At 49.2% G+C, this 20,137-nt stretch overlaps 1 protein-coding gene across 1 annotated transcript in view; it reads right to left on the bottom strand.

The window, feature by feature from the left end:
• Positions 1-6,028: 6,028 nt before the first annotated feature.
• The window catches only part of LOC109922123 (transmembrane protein 151B-like), an 83,602-nt gene continuing 69,493 nt past the window's right edge, over positions 6,029-20,137 (bottom strand). Inside the window, exon 6 of the mRNA XM_048619783.1 lies at positions 6,029-7,684. Within this exon, the coding sequence (XP_048475740.1) occupies positions 6,254-7,684 (1,431 nt within the window). The 3' untranslated portion in view covers positions 6,029-6,253. The remainder of the gene's footprint in view (positions 7,685-20,137) is intronic.

Here is a 20,137-nt window from a genome sequence, read left to right as displayed (position 1 = left end):
CCTGCTCCTCTGATGCTGCCTGGCCTGCTGTGTTCCTCCAGCTCCACACTGTGTTATCTCTGACTCCAGCATCGGCAGTTCTTACTGTCTCTGACACAGCGAGCTGATTGTGCAGCAGGCCCTGGTGACTAGCCAATGGAGCAGTGGGTGGCAGACTATCCATCTTTTCACCGAGCTGCAGTGTGAATCATGCTCCCATTGTGTGTGATGACTGTCCTGCTCGTGACTTACCTCCGTGTTACCGTATCCATCGACAGTGACACAATCTCCTCCCATAAGCTCCTTGCCATCCTTCATGTCAAGAATTGGGGAATTTCCGGAAAACACAACACAACGATGACCCAAGTGAAATCCGTGGAAATTTCCTCTTCAGCACTGGTTCATGGGGAACGTTTTCATTGAATATTTCAGCCAGCCCCAATTGCATCATCGTTCACCCCATCAGTGTTTTCAAATTCAATCTGACTTTGCCTGTATCTGACATACACCAATGGTCACTTTCTTCATGCCACGCACCCCCCCACCACCACCCCACAACCTCCCGGCTTATATTTACGCCTCTCCCATAAACCGGGACCAAAATCACACCGGCTTCCTCCAGCCAGCCACTTCCACAATCTTCATACAGATACACTGCACAGTTCTGCATTTTCCTCCCCCACCTTGTCCAGTTTTCTTACACTTTACGTGATCAAGCCAGCATTTACTTTTATTTCATTCACGGGGCGTGGGTGTTGCTGGCTGGGTCCAGCATTTATTGCCCATCCCTAGTTGCCCCTTGAGAAGGTGATGGGGAGCTGCCTTCTTGAACCGCTGCAGTCTGTGTGCTGTAGGTAGACCCACAATGCCCTTAGGGAGGGAATTCCAGGATTTTGACCCAGCGACACTGAAGGAACAGCCGATATATTTCCCAGTCAGGATGGGGAGTGGCTCAGAGGGGAACTTGCAGGGGGTGGTGTTCCCATGTATCTGCTGCCCTTGTCCTTCTAGATGGAAGTGGTGGTGGGTTTGGAAGGTGCTGTCTAAGGAGCCTCGGTGAGTTGCTGCAGTGTATCTTGTAGATGGTACACATTGCTGCGACTGAGCGTCGGTGGGTGGAGGGAGTGGGATGTTTGTGGATGTGGTGCCAATCAAAGTGGGGGCTGCTTTGTCCTGGATGGTGTTGAGCTTCTTGAGTGTTGTTGGGGCTGCCCTCATCCAGGGGCAAGTGGGGAGTATTCCCTCACACTCCTGGCTTGTGCCTTGTCAATGGTGGGACAGGCTTTGGGGGAGTCAGGAGGGGAGTTACTCGCTGCAGGATTCCCAGCCTCTGACCTGCTCCTGTACAGGCAGTACTTATATGGCGAGTTCAGTTCAGTTTCTGGTCAATGATAAAAACCATAGAATAGATTCATTGAATCCCCACTGTGTGGAAGCAGGCCATTCAGCCTATCAAGTCCACACTGACCCTCCAAACAGCATCCCAACCCAGACACAACCCCATCTCCTATCCCTGTATTTCTGTGGTCAACCCACCCAGCACGCTCATCGCGGGAGACCATGAGCCATATAGCATGGTCAATCCCACCTCTTTGGAATGTGGGAGGAAACCCGTGCAGACACAGGGGAGAATGTACAAACTCCACACAGACAGTCACCCGAGGGTGGAATGGAACCCAGGTCCCTGGCGCTGTGAGGCAACAGTGCTAACCCCTGAGCCACTGGGCCATCCAAGTCACAAGTAATATTCACACCAAACACATCCCAGGCAATGTCTATCTCTAATAATGTAACCATTGCCTCTTGACATTCAATGGTGTTTACCATCACTGAATTCTCCCACTATCAGCATCCTGCGGGCTACCATAGTTTTGTAACTTCACCAGGTTTTTACCTCATCTTCAGGTATGCTTGGTGCTGCTCCTGGCATGCACTCCTGCACTCTCCATTGAACCAGGGTTGATCCCCTGGGTTGATGGTAATGATTGAGTGGGGGATATGCCAGGCCATGAGGTTACAGATTGTGCTGAAGTACAATTCTGCTGCTGTTGATGGCCAGTCTCGAGTTGCTAGATTGTGCGAAGTCTGTCCCATTTAGCACGGTGATAGTGCCACACAACACGATGGAGGTTTTCCTCAATGTGAAGGCGGGACTTCATCTCCACAAGGACTGTGCGATGGTCACTCTTACCGATGCTGTCATGGACAGATGTACCTGCAGCTGGCAGATTAGTAAGGATGAGGTCAAATATGCTTTTCCCTCTTGTTGGTTCCCTCACCACCTGCCACAGACCCAGTCTAGCAGCTATGTCCTGTAGGACCTAACCAGCTCGATCAGTAGTACTGCTTCTCAGCCACTCTTGGCGATGGACATTGAAATCCCCCACCCAGAGTACATTTTGTGCCCTTGCCATCCTCAGTGCTTCCTCTAAGTGTTGTTTAACATTGAGGAGTACTGATTTATCAACTAAGGGAGGATCATACGTGGTAATTAGTAGCGTTCCTTGCCCCTGTTTAACTTGAACCTATGAGACTTTGTGATGTTGAGGACTCCCAGGTAAGTCCGTCCCACTGTATGCCACTAATCTGCCACCTCTGTTAGGTCTGTGCTGCCAGTGGGACAGGACATATCCGGAGATGGTAATGGTGGTGTCAGAGTCACTGCTTTAGAAATATTTTCTAGTCGTCACTATATTAAATATTTTAATGTCCTTTTGATCTGAATACTCCATTCACCACAGCCTCCTCAGAGATTGATTAAGGGTTCACCGACAAGATTTGGTTTGTTTCATTCCTGCACACCCCCACCCCAACTAACAACATTCTGGGGATGGTTATCATTGACCAGAAACTCAACTGGACTCTCCTCCATATAAAGACATTGGCTACAAGAGCAGGTCAGGAGCTGGGAATCCTGCAGCAAGTAACTCACCTCCTGACTCCCCAAAACCTGTCCCACCATCGACAAGGCACAAGTCAGGAGTGGGATGGAATACTCCCCACTTGCCCCTGGATGGGGGCAGCCCCAACAACACTCAAGAAGCTCGACACCATCCAGGACAAAGCAACCCCCGCTCAATTGGCACCACATCCATAAACATCCTACTCCCTCCACCACTGACGCTCAGTCACAGCAGTGTGTACCATCTACAAGATGCACGGCGGAAATTTTCCAAATGTCCTTAAACAGCATCTTCCAAACCCACGACCACTTCCATCTGGAAGGACAAGGGGCAGCAGATACTTGGGAACGCCACCTCCTGCAAGTTCCCCTCTGAGCCACTCCCCATCCTGACTTGGAAATAAATTGCTGTTCCTTGTGTCACTGGGTCAAAATCCTGGAATTCCCTCCCTAAGGGCATTGAGGGTGTCCCAACACCTTATGGACTGCAACAGTTTAAGAAGGGGGCTCACAACAACCAAGGGGCAATTAGGGATGGCCAATAACTTCCAGTGAAGCCCATGTCCCATGAACCAACATTTAGTTAAGTAGGTAAGCCTAAAGGAGTTTTCTGAAGAAAGGTCCCGACCTGAAACGTCAACTTTCCTGCTCCTCTGACGCTGCCTGGCCTGCTGTGTTCCTCCAGCTCCACACTGTGTTGAGCCTAAATGATTGGCCTAGTTTCATTCAGTTGACCCAGGGGTGGCACAGTGGCTCAGCGGTTAGCACTACTGCCTCACAGCATCAGGGACCTGGGTTCAATTCCACCCTCGGGTGACTGTCTGTGTGGAGTTTGCACATTCTCCCCGTGTCTGCGTGGGGTTTCCTCCCATAGTCCAAAGATGTGCAGGTTAGGGTGGATCGGCTGTGCTAAATTGGCCAGGGATACGTAGGTTATAAGGTAGCAGGGTGGGCCTGAGTAGCATGCACCTTCAGAGGGCCAGTATGGGCTGCTTCTACATGGTATAGATTATATAACTGGCCTATCCAGCTGTCCCACTGCCACTCTTGGTTAAATATTTGTAGGACTTAAAACCACGGAGAAGAAACACAATCCTTGTTGCTCATATACATCTGTCTTCAACAGCACATGGTCACAGCAAGTCAAACACCTCCAAATATTCATGATTTATTTTAACCATGGTTTAAGCAACAGACTCTGTGTGTTCAAATTGAGGCAATGATGACCATCCACTGGTGACAGTAAACGTCAATCAGGATTAACTCACAGCCAGAGTGCGTTTCAGCAAGATCCCAGTCAGAGTAAACGCTTACATTTGTCCGATTACTCAGGGGAATAAAAATAAACCTGATCAGACGCAGACTCCCGAAAGGAAAAACAAAAAGGCGTTGGTCAAACCCGGTAACGGTGCGTTTGAGAGTCGATAAGGATGTGGTGCTTAGAGAAAGCTGCACACAGGAGTTGGCAGGGACGGGATGGCGGGGGGAGCAGGGCAATATATCCACACGGACGGGTCGAGGAAGAGGAAGGAACGCCTCGGAACCCAGGGGCGGTTTTCCAGGATGGTGAGCTGCCAGCGTAACCACAAGGGACCAGTCAGGACATCACTTTACTTCAGTGGGGGTGGCACGGTGGCTCAGTGGTTAGCACTGCTGCCTCACAGCACCAGGGACTTGGGTTTGATTCCAGCTTCAGGTGACTGTCTGTGTGGAGTTTGCACATTCTCCCCGTATCTGCGTGAGTTTCCTCCGGGTGCTCTGGTTTCCTCCCACAGTCCGAAGATATGCAGGTTAGGTGGATTGGCCATGCTAAATTGCCCACAGTGTTCAGGGATGTGTAGATTAGGCAGGTTATAGGGAGATGGGTCTGGGTGGAATGCTCCAAGGGTTGGTGTGGACTTGTTGGGCCGAAGGGCCTGTTTCCACACCGTAGGGATTCTATGACAATGACATTCCTGCCTTTGCCCAATCCGTTGGGAGATGACTTGGACGGTTACGATAGCTCAACATTAGGACAGGAAAAGCATCGGCTGGCCAGGAGGATGCTAAGAGGAGAGGGGAGGACACGGGTTGGTTGGGGAGGGGGAAACTGTGGGGACAGGTGGGGTCCGTGAGCGGGCTACGATGCCGTGGAACCCTGTGTGACTTGGATCGCTCAGTTCAGGAGGGTAGAAAAGCGGATTATACCATAAATGGGAAATTGCGGGGTGGGCACTTGGCATCCGTGTACGCCACACCACGAGGTTAATATGCAAACACAGCAAGCAGATCGGGAACCCACGCTGTACGTTAGCCTTTCATCACGGCAGGATAATCGGTTCATAACACTAAAGAAGGACTCTCTGCTGTTATTGTATTGGGCCCCGTAGCCATCACGTTGTGCACAGTTTCAGTCTCCTCATTTAAGGAAGGATGAAACTGCCTTACAGAAGTGGACAGTGAAAATTCAACCGAGCGATCCCTGGGGCATAATGGGGACTGGACAGAGTCGGAGGCATGTGAGGAAAAGGGAGGCAATCAGGTGGAGATGCATAACATTTCAGTGAGGGGGTAAGACATCATTTCCCCAGCGTGAGGGGTGCGTGAAGGCCCCAGTTCCAGGACAAGGGGCTAATCGTTTTGGATTGAGAGGAGGGACGGAGGGTGGCCAATCTTCGGAATTCTCTCCCCGAGTGTCCCTCCCATTGAGTAAGGCTGGGACAGGTACCTCTTGAGGAACTGAGATGGGGGAGAGTGGAGCTAAAGCATGCTCACCAAAAGTTGGCATTGCATGGGCACAGCAGGAAGGGCGGGCCAAATGGCCAACTGGAACTTGCTCCATGTCATCATCTACCAGGGAATTAGAGCCCAGTTTGCCTTCAACGCCCGGGTGAGGGAGGGAGAAGAGGCATTCTGGTAACTGAGGTCTGCAACCCCGCGCCCCACCCCCCCCCCCCAACCTCATCCTTTCCAGCCTCCATCCCCTCTTTCTCTACTCTCCAACACCTCCCTAAGGGCTCAACGCTAGTGGTTCAGCAAAACTGGAACTCGGTGTGAGGCCTTTTCCGGTGGGGGCAGGGGGGTGGGGCGGGGGGGTTTGCGGTCTTGGGGAAAACCTTCCCTTGACCATGTCTCTGGCTGCTGCCCCTTGAGCGAAAGCAGCCACCATCTTGGAGTGTGAGAGCACATGGCTGGGGAGGGGCGCCAATGGCGGAGACAAACCTTTTTGTTTTTGGTTTTGTTTTGACAGTTTTGCCCCCTTTGTCTGTTCCTGTAGTGAGATATGAACCAGTTGAGGGGTAGGGAGGGGATTGGTTGTCGGTGGAGAAGGACATTTAGTTTTTGAGGGATGTGGTGTGGATCAGTTGTCAACCGTCGTTGGGAGGTGAAAGTTCATAATGGAGTGTCAGGCCCTGAGCCTGAACCTAGGCTTTCCTGTTGCCGGGGCTGGTGCCCCTGGCAACCGCTGCCCGCATGCACGATGAGGCGTGGGAAGTAGATGGCGTCCTGGTAAGATGGCGGCTCGTCCTCTCCCTCCTCCTCTTCCTCGTCGTCTGCCCTGACCCCTGACCCCGGCACCTCGACAAAACGCCCTCCGCTCAGGCTCCGGAAGAGACAGGCCCGCCCCGGGCCTTGGATCCGGCCTAGCGAGAGGCGGCTGCGGCTGAAGGGCAGGCGGGCGCATGGCTCACGGGCCGAGGGCAGCGAGGAGCTACTGATCGTCCGGCGGCAACGCTGGCACCTCTGGGGGTACGGGGCGGTGGAGGAGGGTGGCCGAGGCCTGCCGCCGGCGGAGGAGGCCTCCATCAGCATGGCCTCCGAGTAGCTGGGCACCAGCTGCTGGTTGGAGCGAATGTGCCACTCCAGCTCGGTCATGTCAATGGTGTTGACCCGGGTGACCCTTTGCCCGTACAGGCCGGCCTCCTCAGGGGTGATGACCAGCAGCCCCTCATCCAGGCCGAAGAGCTTCTCCACATGGTAGTGCACGCTGGCTGTGCGGTACTCCACCAGCACCCTGAGCGGCCATGACAGCACCAGGAAGGACAGCGTCCAGAAGACATAGCGGGAGACATACCAGGGCGGGTTCTTGGGGTCGGAGAAGGCCAACATGTGTTCCTTGAAGTCAACATTCTTCAGGTGCATGCCCTCGCGGGCCTCCATGTAGTCATCCAGGCCCTCGTTCTGGCTGAAGAAGTGGGCCCGCTGGGTCAGGTATGCTGTCTCAGACTCGGCACTGGCGAAGCTGAAGCACTTGGTGAAGCGGAGTTTGGTTGCCGGGTAGTCGCCCAGGCCCAGCAGCTCCTTGGACACGTCCCGGACCCCGTGCTGCGAGTAGTCAAACTCCGACTCGGCCAGGTGGGTGTTGACCCGCTCGTGGTAGACCTGTGTGGTGGTGTAGGCGTCACCGTTGCGGTAACGTGTGACTTGCCGGGTCCGACGGATGTAATGGTAGCTGATGGCCTTCCACCAGATGCAGGGGGTGGCCTGTTGGAGGCGCTGCACCCTCTCGTACACGCTGTTGACATCCACTTTGTGCTGCATCTCGCTTTTGCCATAGCAGTGCCAGCACTCCACCAGGTAGACCACATAGAGCATCATGAGGAAGGCCAGGGGAATGTAGACGTAGCCGCTGGAGCACGGGCTCTCGTGGTAGATCATCGACTCACGGCCATAGGGCTTGTTGAAGGCCAGCCTGGTCACCTTGGACAGGTGGCACCAGGTCACCACGCCAAAGCAGCCATACATCAGGAGGGTCAGGACCAGGCATTTCCAGTGAGACTCCCGGCACAGCGAGCTGCTCAGGGACTGCTTCAGTGGTCTCTGCTGCTTCGGGGGTACAGAGGGAGACAAAAAAAAAACAGAAAATAACTCAATTACTACTTTGCCCTTCTTGTGCTGCACTTATCCTGCACTGCTCCTAATGAACTCATGGGCATCGGGAGCCTGATGAGAACCGAGAAAATGCTGGGGACATTCAGAGATCAATTGCTGGTGCTGGGGTAAACCGCACATGCCTGAGGACAATGAGAGACCAATTGCTCCTGCTGAGGTTGATGCACATATTTGAGGACGTTAGAGGTCAATTGTTGCTATTGAGGTGTAATGCACATACTTCAGGGCAATTAGAGATCAATTGCTACTACTGAGGACAATTAGAGACCAATCGCTCCTACCGAGCCCAGAGTCTTACCATATCATAGGACTGCTTATAGTTATAAGTTAGAACACTGTCTGGGAGGCTGAGTACTAAGTGCAGATACATTGAGCCACCTCCCATTAGTAGATACACCACCAGTGGCACCCCCAATAAAACAGTCTGTAATGATGTTAAATTTTCTGAAGACACACACCATCACAGCTAACTATATCAGACTTTGGACACATAAAGGTTCAGCCCTTTCCAAACCAACACAGTTGGTGCTCATGGGGAAAGCCAAAAGGCCATCACAACTGGAATTAAAACCTTTTCAGACCCGGAGAGAGACCAGCATATGGCAGGGGGCGGCGTATTGTTACAGGGAGCAAGAGCGATGGTCCCGAGCAAAGGTCACTGGCTGAAACCCCACCAGGGGTCTCCAAAATGAAGATGTTGGTGAGAAGTTATGTCTGGTGGCCAGGATTGGATGCAGACATTGCCACATTGGTGGGGCAGTGCCCAGAGTGCCAATGAGGATGAAAATTACCACCAGCCGCTCCCCCCACATCCATGGGTATGGCCAGGTATACCCTGGACTCGGTTACACGTCGACAATGGAGGTTCTTCATGGGCTCAATGTTCTTAGTCCTTGTGGAGGCCCACTTAAAGTGGTTAGACATGCATAGGGCACATTCATCAAACACTGGGCGATGATAGAAAATCTATGCACATCTTTTGCAACACACAGAGTCTGGAAGTGTTGGTCACAGATGACGGGGAATTTGGTTATTTCTTAAAAGCCAAATGGGATTCAACATATAAGGACAGTTCCATATCACCCGTCATCCAATGGCCTGGCAGACAGAGCTGTCCAAATTTTGGAAGCTGGACTGAAGAAACAGCCTATAAGCTTCACTTGGTACAAAACCGTCATGGTTCTTGTTTAACTACAGGACCGACAAAAGAGTTGCATGTTCTCCCCATGTCTGTGGAAGTTTCCTCCTGCAGTCTGAAGATATTCAGGTTAGGGTGGATTGGCTATGCTAAATTGCCCATAGTATGCAGGCTGGGTGGGTTAGCCATGGGAAATGCAGGGTTATGGGGGAGGTGGGATGCTATTCAGAGTTGCCCAAGGTTGGAATTGAACCCAAGCTCCTGGTGCTGTGAAGCAGCAGTGTTAAACACTGAGCTGCTGGAAGTAAGTTGATCTTACTATTATTTAAAAATGCATTCATGGAAGCAGGTGGGCATAGCTGAATGAGTCTGCATTTATAGCCCTTTCCTAATTGTCCAGAGGGCAGTTAAGAGTCAACCACCACTGCTGTACAGACTGGAGCCACATGTGGGCCCAGACCAGGTAAGGATAGTAGATTTCCTGTCCTGAAGGACATTAATGAACCTGGTGAGTTTTCTATCAAACAATAATTGACTATGACCAGCAATATTGATTTTTAATTAAATTCAGCACTGCCCCAGAACACTTACTGGGTCTCTCTAGATAGTAGCCTGGCGATAATACCACTAGGCCCTCACCTCCCCTAAAATATTTCAAGATTCTGAGGGGGATTTGCCTGGGGCTGTTGGGTAGTATAGATGTAGACATATGAGAGTTTAAAAATAAGGGGGCCTGTATTTAAGGTGGAGATGAGGAAGAATTTTTTTCTCTTTAGAGATCATCAATCTTTGAAAATTATGAATCACAGCAAGCAGTGAAGGCTGGCTCATTGAATATGCTCAAGGCCGAGTTTGCCTTGTTTTAAAATCATTGCAGGGTTTGAGGGTTTTTGTCTGGGAAAGAGGAGTTCAGGAGACAACCTGATCAGATCCACAAGGAATTTCTGTGTAGCTCCAGGAATGATAGACCAAACGGTACTACTCCTCCATTTGTTTCTTAGGAACCTAAGTCCCAAGGGACTTTACCATCAATGAAACACATTCCAGAGAGCAGTCTGTGCCCAGACAGTTGGAGAAAGCGGCAGTCCATTCACGCACAGCAAGATCCCACAAAAAAAACGCAATAAAGCAGCCAGACCATCCTTTTCTTTCTTGAAAAGAAAAGACTTGCATTGGTCTGAGGAATAAATACTGCCCCTCCCTGTCACAAAACACTGGAAAGACCTGCGACTACCCCCTACTTCCTGAAGGAAATTCGGCATACCCATGAAGATTCTTACCAATTTTTGTAGATGCACTGTAGAAAGCATTCTATCCAGATGCATCATGGCTTGGTACAGCAACTGCTCTGCTCAGGACCATAAGAAACTACAGGGAGTTGTGAACACAGCCCAGACCATCACACAAACCAACCTTCCATCCACTGACTCCATCTACACTTCAGCAGGAAGGCTGCCAACATCATCAAAGGCCCCTTCCACCCCAGTTATAATCTCTTCCAACCTCTTGTCAGGCAGAAGATACAAAAGCTTAAACACATGTACCCACAGATTCAAGAACAGCTTCTTCCCCACTGTTATTAGACTTCTAAATGGACCTCTCAAATTTCAAATTTAATGTTTATCTCACTCTCTGTGCACCTTCTCTGCAGCAGTAACATTGTATTCCTCGCTCTGTTCTATTGCCCTAATGCACACTGTATGGTATGATGTGCCTGTACTGCATGCAAAACAAAACTTTTCACTGTACCTAGGTACATGTGACAATAATAAATCAAATCAAAAAAGGAGGGGGAGAGGAAATGGTGGAACAATCAACGACCATGGGACAGCTACAGTCTGGGCCTTACGAGAGCAAAGAACTATTATCATTGGACAAAGACAGAACGATCTGTGGGTTCAAGGGTCCGGGGATAGGGTTGTCATCAGAAAGGAGCACCTTGTGAAGGTGGAAAGAGATTGGATTCTGGCATTTGATAGCAAGAGGGACAGGATCATCAATGAGGCGACAGGATTGAGTGACAATGTCCCTCTCGGCTGGCGGTGGAAGATACCCTGGGCGCAGACAGCAGCAGGGCAGAGGGAGATCTCCTCAGTGCCCTGACCTATTGAGTACGAGACAGCCAGGCAAAATCACACTCCAACAGCCAGATTGCACAAATACTGGGAAAGGAACGGGCTCTGTTTTTTTGAGTGAGAGTGACTATGACTAAGCGTAGGAGAGTCTGACTCAGAGTGTGTGCGTCTGCGTGCACTTGTGAGACATTGTGACTCAGTAAGAATGCGTGCACAAGAGTGTGTGAGAGTTTGTTTTGTAAGTGTGTGTGTGCATGAATGGTGTATGAGTGTGCACATATTTGAAGTGTGTGTATGTGTTAGTGTGTGCAAGAAAATATGCACATACTAGTGTGTAAGTGTGCATGTGTGAGAGTGTGTGCATGCAAGAGTTTGCATGAGTGTACACGCACGTGATGTGTGCCGTGCATAAGAGTGTGTGCATGTGTGATTGCGTGTGCATTAGTGTGTGTACGTGTATGAGTGTGTGCATAAGAGTATGAGTGTTGTGTGTGCGCAATTGTGTAAGTGCATGCACTCATGAGTGTGAATATGTGTGAGAATGAATAAGGTTGTGCTTGTGTGAGAGAGCACATGCATGTACTAGAGTGCGCGCCTGAGTATATGCATGCAAGTGTGTAAGTGTGTGTGCATGTGCAATCATGTGTGACAATGTGCATGTGTGAGGGTGTGTGCACGTAAGTGTGCATAAACAAGTGCATAAGATTGTGTTTGAGTGAGAATGTGTGTATAAGAGTTTGCATGAGTGCGTGTGTGCGTACACGTGCATGAGAATGTGCAACAGCGTGTGCGAGAATGTGTGCAAGAGTTTGTGTGTCATTGTGTGAATTTGTATGCATGTGAGTGTGAGCATACGTGAGAGTGCGTGTGTATGTGCATGAGTATGATAGAATGAGTGTGAGCACTGATGTGAGTGCATGTGATTGTCTGCATGTGTAAGAGTGCATGTGTGAGAGTGTGCATGTGAGAGAATGAGTGTAAGAATACAAGTGAGAATGTACAAGTGTATGTGAGAAAGCATATGTGCAGGAGTGTGCCAGAGTGTGTGTGTGTGTGTGTGTGTGTGTTTGTGTGTAAGACTGCACATGTGAGAGACAGTGCACACAAGACAGTGGTTGGTAGTGCGAGACAGTACACGTGTGTGCATATCCGAGTATGTACGTGTGACAGAGTGCATGAGAGTGTGCCCATGTGCATGTTAGAGTATGCAAGAGTGTGAGTATGTGTCAAAAGCGTGTGTGCATAGGAGTGTGCGTATGCGTATAGAGTGTGCATGTTTGGCAGTGTGTCTGTGTGAGAGTGTTTATGCATTTGAGGGTGTGTGTGTGTATGTGTGCATGTGCGCAACAGTGTGCAAGATTGTGCATATGTGTAAAAGTGTGCTTGTGACAGCCTGTGCATGTATGAGAGTGTTTGTGTGTACATCTACGTGCATGAGACAGTGTGTTTATGAGACAGTGTGTGTATGAGACTGCATGTTTGAAAATGTGTATGAGAGTGCGAGATTGCACATGAGAGAGTGTGCGTGCACGAGAGTGTGCAAGTGTGCGCGCACCCGAGTACTCATGTTAGTGTGCATGCGAGAGTGTGCACATATGATAGCGGGCACATGTGAGGGTGTGTTTGTGTTGTGGGGGGCTGTGGCAGTGTGACTGTGTGGGGGAGAGTGTTACTGTAAAAGCGAGACTGTGTGCGCACATTTGTTTGTCTCTTTTCACATGTCACACCCGTGTGTCTGTGAGCAGGAAATGAACTCAGACAAGAACCCAATTCCTAAACAGTCATCTCCTGCATTCCATCAGCCGGGTCATTCTCGTACGGATCTAATCCCAGGCTGGAATGAAAGAGATGGGACTGGGGGACGGGGAGCAACAGGACGGGGAGATTCATTCTAAACCAATCTGCTCTGATGTCGGAGCAGCAGAGGCTGAGAGAGACACAGCACCTCTCCAGAGATATCACCAAGACACCCTCAAGTCTGTGATAGTCTTATGCCCATGAACAATGAGGCCAGCAATTTAAACAGCTATGGGCCAGCAACCTGTGGGACTTTGATATAGGGAGTGAAAGATAGAATCTGTGGCTCTGTAAGAAACTGTAACAGATAATGAAGCGCTGAGTGAGTTGAAGCCTGGGGAAATAATTAGACCGTGCGGTTTTCTGCATTAGTTGCCTGGGACAGTTAAGGCATTAACTCAAGGGATCCAATAGCCTAGTGGTATTATCGTTAGACTACTAAACCCGAGAGACCTGGGTAATGTTCTGGGAACCTATTCAATGAAATTCAATGAAACGATTGTCAGGAAAAAAAACCCATCTGATTCACTCGTGTCCCTTTAGGGAAGAAAATGGTATATTGTCCTCATTAGTCTGGCCTACATGTGACTCCAGACCCACAGCAATATGGGTAATAAATGCTGGCTCAGCCAATGACACCCCTGAATTGCGAAAGACTGGAAAAGAAAATCGGCAAGTTAGCCTTTCATTCCTAACTACACCAGAGAGTTGGGGGGGAGCGGGGAAGAGGGGAGGGGAGCGAGACAATGCCTTATCCCTCCCGCACACACACACACACGCACGCGCGCACACACACACACACACACACACACACACAAAACCTGCCCTTCCTGCAGTCCAAAGGCTTCTCCTTGTATTGTCCACACCCACAAGCTGTCTGGCTACCCGCTCTGACCAGTCTGAGTTGTTCGTCAGCCTTTAGCGTCCACGACTGGATACCGTTGCACAAACCCGTGAAGCTGCCCGCTGTCGGCTGGATTTCACCCTGCACTTACATCCCCCCCCCACCCCAAACCCCCAACCCCCAACCCCCAACCCCTCCCAGGGGGCTGCAAACATCTCCCCTCCATCGTCCCACACTGTGGGAGCAAAGCAGCAGTTTAAACACCACACACAATGAGTTCCAGTAACTTGCTTTTAAAAGTGCAGTACTTGGTTATATAACTGTCCTTTTCCCATTTTAATCAGAACATAAAGTTATGTGGGTTTTACCATGGAGGAATCTGAAAACAAGGGTAAGAAGCCTTTTTATTTAATTCACCTGTGGGACATGGGTGTTGCTGGCTGGGCCCAGCATTTATTGCCCATCCCTAATTGCCCCCTTGAGAAGGTGGTGGGGAGCTGCCTCCTTGAACCGCTGCAGTCCATGTGCTGTGGGTAGACCCACAATGCCCCTTAGGGAGGGAATTCCAGGATTGTGACCCAGCGACACTGAAGGAACGGCCGATATATTTCCAAGTCGGGATGGGGTGTGGCTCGGAGGGGAACTTGCAGGGGGTGGTGTTCCCATGTACCTGCTGCCCCTTGTCCTTCTAGATGGAAGTGGTGGTGGGTTTGGAAGGTGCTGTCTAAGGAGCCTCGGTGAGTTGCTGCAGGGCATCTTGTAGATGGTACACACTGCTGCGACTGAGTGTCAGTGGGTGGAGGGAGTGGGATGTTTGTGGATGTGGTGCCAATCAAAGCGGGGGCTGCTTTGTCCTGGATGGTGTCGAGCTTCTTGAGTGTTGTTGGAGCTGACCCCATCCGGGGGCAAGTGGGGAGTATTCCCTCTCACTCCTGACTTGTGCCTTGTCGATGGTGGGACAGGCTTTGGGGAGTCAGGAGGTGAGTTACTCGCCACAGTATTCCTCGCTTCTGACCTGCTCTTGTAGCCGCTGCGTTTGTGTGGTGAGTCCAGTTGAGTTTCTGGGTAAGTGCTAACCCCCAGGATGTTGATAGTGGGGCATTCAGAGAGGGTAACCCCATTGAATGTCAAGGGGTGGTGATTAGATTGTCTTTTATTGGAGGTGGTCATTGCCTGGCATTTGCGTGCGTGAATGTTACTCACTTGTAGGTCAGTGAGCACAATGGGCAGGTGAATGGAACTTGATGTGAGCTAAGAAGCACAAGGAAATAGACTTTTGGACCAGTTGAAGTTTGTGGAAAGAGCCAAAGTGGCAGGCTAACCAGGCAACCAATTATATTGACTGTCCTTAACCCCACAAGGGTAGGTGGGGACAAAATGGTGACTGATTGCTGGTCTAATCACACCTTGTATTCACAGGAAGTAAACATGCAAGGCCATGGAGACTAGGCAGGGAGTGTGACTGACAGAACTGTCAGCGGGAAGCTAGGGTGGGGGCATGGAAATGCCCCCTCCCGTCCTTTAACAGACACTAAAACCCCTGCCATTTCCACTTTGCTAAGTGTCACTGACCTCTCCCTGTCTGTCAGTGACTTTCTGCATGGACTTTCTGCTGTAACGGTGCATTTTGTCCACTTGAGGCCACCGTCTGCAGCTGTAGTGACAGAGACAGTCTGGAGGGGTATGGGGGTCAGAAAGGCACTCGCACTGTCCTAAATTGAAATGCCTCTCGATTAATCACAGGTAAATCACCAACATTCTTCCTTTTATATTCTTCCTGCATAACAATGTCAAACAAGTGCAGCAGAAAGTGCATTTCTATAGTGCCTTCCACATCCACAAGATGCCTTACCACCAAATTAGTAATCAGTGCAGCCAACTTGCACACAGCAAGATCCCACAAATAGCAGTGTCACATGTTGTGTGTCTATTTTAAAGTGACATTGGTACTGATGCCCACAACAATGGGGAGAACTCACCGACTCTTTAATAGTCCCAAATCCCTCAACCCCCAAAGTCCTTTACGCACCTTTTCAAATAATGGCCAGTCAATTCTGATGACCACCAAAATGCAGGCATAGTCAAAGCATTTCCTCTGAAAGAAGGCACCTCTGACAGTGCGGCGCTCCCTCGCACTGACTCTCCGACAGCACGGCGCTCCCTCGGCACTGACCCTCCGACAGTGCTGTACATCCTCAGCACTGACCCTCCGACAGTGCGGCACTCCCTCAGCACTGACCCTCCGACAGTGCGGCGCTCCCTCGGCACTGACCCTCCGACAGTGCGGCGCTCCCTCGGCACTGAACCTCCGACAGTGCAGCACTCCCTCAGTACTGACCCTCCAACAGTGCAGCACTCCCTCGGCACTGACCCTCCAACAGTGCAGCGCTGTCTTATGTGAGGTTAGGAAACTCTCTGATAACATAGTGACAGGCTGGATTGGGTCATTCTGATCAAGTCCTTGGTGAAACAGAGAAAAGTGAAGCTATTGAAAGCTGCATGGACTGTAAACCCATGTCAACTGCAACATCTAGGCCCGAAACGTCAGCCTTTCTGCTCCTATGATGCTGCTTGGCCTGCTGTGTTCATCCAGCCCTGCACCTTGTTGTCTCAACTGCAACATTGATTAGTGTAACTCTTCTGCAAATGTAGTGTTTAGTCTGTAGTTTGTTTGTCATTTCTTGCAATAAACTTTTTAAAATTCATTCACAGGATGAGGGCATCGCTGGCTAGGCCAGCATTCATTGCCCATCCCTAACTGCCCAGATGACAGTTAAGAGTCAACCACATTGCTGTGGGGCTGAAGTCATGTGTAGGCCAGTCCAGGTAAGGACATTAGTGAACTGGATGGGTTTTTCCAACAATTGATTCATGATCATCATTAGACTTTTAATTCCAGATTTGTATTGAATTCAAATTTCACCATCTGCTGTGGCTGGTATTTTAATCCAGATCCCCCGAACACTACCTGGGCTTCTTGATTAACAATCCATTGATAATACCACTAGGCTATTACCTCCCCTAAACATGTGAAACTTTGTTGTATCATCCTGTTCATCTATTAACTGGAAGTATGACTTCTTTTAAAATACCATTGGACTCTCTGTAGATAGAAATAACAACTAATTTAAAATACATTTGGATAACTACATGAATAGGAAAGGTTTGGAGGGATTTGGGCCAAATGTAGCCATGTAAATTTAGTCTATTTTGGGATTATGGTCAGCATGGACTGGTTGGGCTGAAGGGTCTGTTTCAGTACTGTATGACTCAATGACTCTGACTGGGTGGTTAAGAAGGCCTTTAGCACGCTTGCCTTCATTGCTCAGACCTTTGCGTATAGTTGGGACATCATGTTGAGGTGTTACAGGCTGATGAGGCCTCTTCTGGGGTACTGTATCCAGTTCTGGTCACTCTGTTATATGAAGGATGTTATTAAGCTGGAGAGGCTTCAGAAGAGATTTACCAGGATGTTGTTGGGAATGGAGGGTTTGAGTTTTAAAGGAGATGCTGGATAGGCTGGGACTGTTTTCACTGGAGCGTAGGAGGTTGAGGGCTAACCTTATCGAGGTTTATAAATCATGAGGGGCATAGATGAGGTGAATAGCCAAGGTCTTTTCTTTCCTCTAGGGTGGGGGAGATCAAAACTAAGGGGCATATTTTTAAGGTGAGAGGAGAAAGATTTAAAAAGGACATGAAGGGCAACTTTTTTTTACACACAGAGAGTGGTTCGTGTGTGGAATGAACTTCCAGAGGATATCTTGGATGTGTGTACAGTTACAACACTTAAAAAACATCTAGACAAGTACATGAATAAGAAATGTTTGGAGGGATATGGGCCAAGCGCAGGCAGGTGGGGCTAGTTTAGTTTGGGATTGTGGTCAACATGGACTGGTTGGACCAAAGTGTCTGTTTCCATGTTGTATGACACTGTGACTCCATAACTAGTAATCACAAGTTGCTCAAAATCAATTTACTGCCGCAAGATTTGTCTGAATTTTGTTCCCATTGGTGTCCTGAATGTCCATCCTAGGGAGGCCAAGGCGATCCAGGAGGAGTTCAGAATCATCACAAAGTTAACCTGTTCTATCACTTGTTCTCCATTTGTCATAAACATCACACTGCCATTTAAATTCCAGGTGGACATTTCCTCTGGATCATATCCTTCCTTCACTGCAGACCAGCCTTGTTCTGCTTTGTGTTAGAGTGAAGGTTGTGGCCTGACCTTGGAAACAATGATAGGGGAACATGATCCCTACCAGCCTGCCAATTCAATCCTCAAATCCAACTGCTGGCTTTACATCAACTGCAATTCACTTCACTCAGTCAGAGAGAGGGTCAGTGCTGAGGGAGAGCCACACTGTCGGAGGGTCAGTCCTGAGGGAGTGCCGCACTGTCGGAGGGTCAGTAGTGGATAATCTAACTGTAACCTCAAATCTACATTTCCGGATGACCTCAATGGCCTTTCACCCTCTTTGCTTGACATAACCTATCCGCCTGTAGCATAAAAACATTCGAGAAGTATGTTTCCCACCACTTTTTGAGAAAGGAGGAGAGTTCCAAAGATGTATAACCGTCAGACAATAAATGCAATTTCATCTCAGTTTTAAACGTACAATGCTTTATTTTTTAACAAAGTTCCCTTGTTCTATACTCTCTCACAAGAAGCAACATCCTCTCCACATCACCCAGTCAAATCCCCTCAAGATCTTATATATTTCAAACAATGTTTCAATGACCCTAACCCCATCATCTCATATTATTCTAAACTCTCGTGAATACAAGAAGAGTCTGTCCAACGTTTCCTCGTAAAGCAACCTGCCCATTCCAGGTATTAATCTGGGAAACTTTCTCTGAATTGCTTCCCACGCATTTTGATCATTCCTCAAATCTAACTGCCGCTCCTTCACATTCAATGGTGTTACCATCACTAAATCCCCCACTATCAACATCCTGGGGGTTACCATTGACCAGAAACATAAAACGGGTGCAGCTTCAACAACACGCAAGAAGCTCGACACCATCCAGAGTAAACCAGCCCCCATTTGATTGGCGCCACATCCACAAACATCTATTCCCTCCACCGCTGATGCTCAGTCGCAGCAGTGTGTACTATCTACAAGATGGACTTCAGAAATGCACCAAAGCTCCTCAAACAGCACCTTCCAAACCCACGACCACTTCCATCTAGAAGGTCAAGGGCAGCAGATACATGGGAACACTACCACCTGCAAGTTCCTCTCCGAGTCACTCACCGTCCTGACTCGGAAATATATCGGCCGTTCCTTCAGTGTCGCTGGGTCAGAATCCTGGAATTCCCTCCCTAAGGGGCATTGTGGGTCTACCCACAGCACAGGGACTGCAGCGGTTCAGGAAGGCAGTTCCCCAACACCTTCTCAAGGGGCAATTAGCGATAGACAATAAATGCTGGGCCCAGCAACGTCCGCATCCCACTAGTAAATTTAAAAGAAGGACACAGTACTCCAGATGTGGTCTCACCAATGCTATGTATAACTGAAGCATAACGTCTGCAACTTTTGTATTGAATTTCCCTCACAAAAAACCATAACAATCTATTATCTTTCCTGATTAATTTCCTGCGCACTAACCTTTTGCAATTCATGCAAGAGGCATTCAAAAGGGCACTGGGTAATTATTTGGATGGAAATATGTGCAGGGATATAGGGGAGAAGACAAGATATTGGCACAAGGGGATAGAACTAGAGCAGGCGTGATGGACCTGAATGTGTCATAACAATTCTGTGACTCGATGTTGAGAACACGCAGCTCCCTCTGCATCTCCGAGCTCTGCAATCTCTCGCCATCAATATACTGAGCCTTCTTCCCTATTCTCCTGCCAAAATGGATAATTTCACATTTTCCCCACATTATACTCCTTTTTTTTTTAAACTTACTCACTGGATGAGGGTGTCACTGGCTAGGCAGCATTTATTATCCATCCCTAATTGCCCAGAGGGCAGTTAAGAGACAACCAACATTGCTGTGGGTCTGGAGTCACATGTAGGCCAGACCAGATAAGGATGGCAGTTTCCTTCCCTAAAGGACATTAGTGACTCTGATGGGTTTTTCTGACAATTGTCATCGTTAGACCCTTAATTCCAGATTCTCTAATGAATTCAAATTCCACCATCTGCTTTAGCAAGATTTGTAGCCGGGTCCCCGGAACATTAGTTCAGTTTCTGGATTAATAGTCTAGCGATAATACCGCTAGGCCATTGCCTGCCCAGATTTTTGCTCCTCACTGAACCTATCAATATCTTCTTGTAGCCTCCTATGTGCTTCTTCACAACTTTACTTTCTGACCAAGCTTTGCATCGTCAGTAAATGTGGTAACCAGATCTTCCAACCCCTCATCCAAGTCAAGAGGCACTGAAGCTTGAAAGGTATGCAGAACCTTTTTTAAATCCCTGTAAGAGTAGAGCATCCAATTGTAGGACCCCGCACTTTAGGAAGGACATCAAGGGCCTTGGAGAGAGTCCCAGGGACGAGGGCATTCAGGCGAATGAGGA

Source organism: Rhincodon typus, chromosome 43, assembly GCF_021869965.1.
Source record: "Rhincodon typus isolate 14 chromosome 43, sRhiTyp1.1, whole genome shotgun sequence".
Classification (NCBI taxonomy): domain Eukaryota; kingdom Metazoa; phylum Chordata; class Chondrichthyes; order Orectolobiformes; family Rhincodontidae; genus Rhincodon; species Rhincodon typus.
This window is presented reverse-complemented; position numbering and strand designations above follow the sequence as displayed.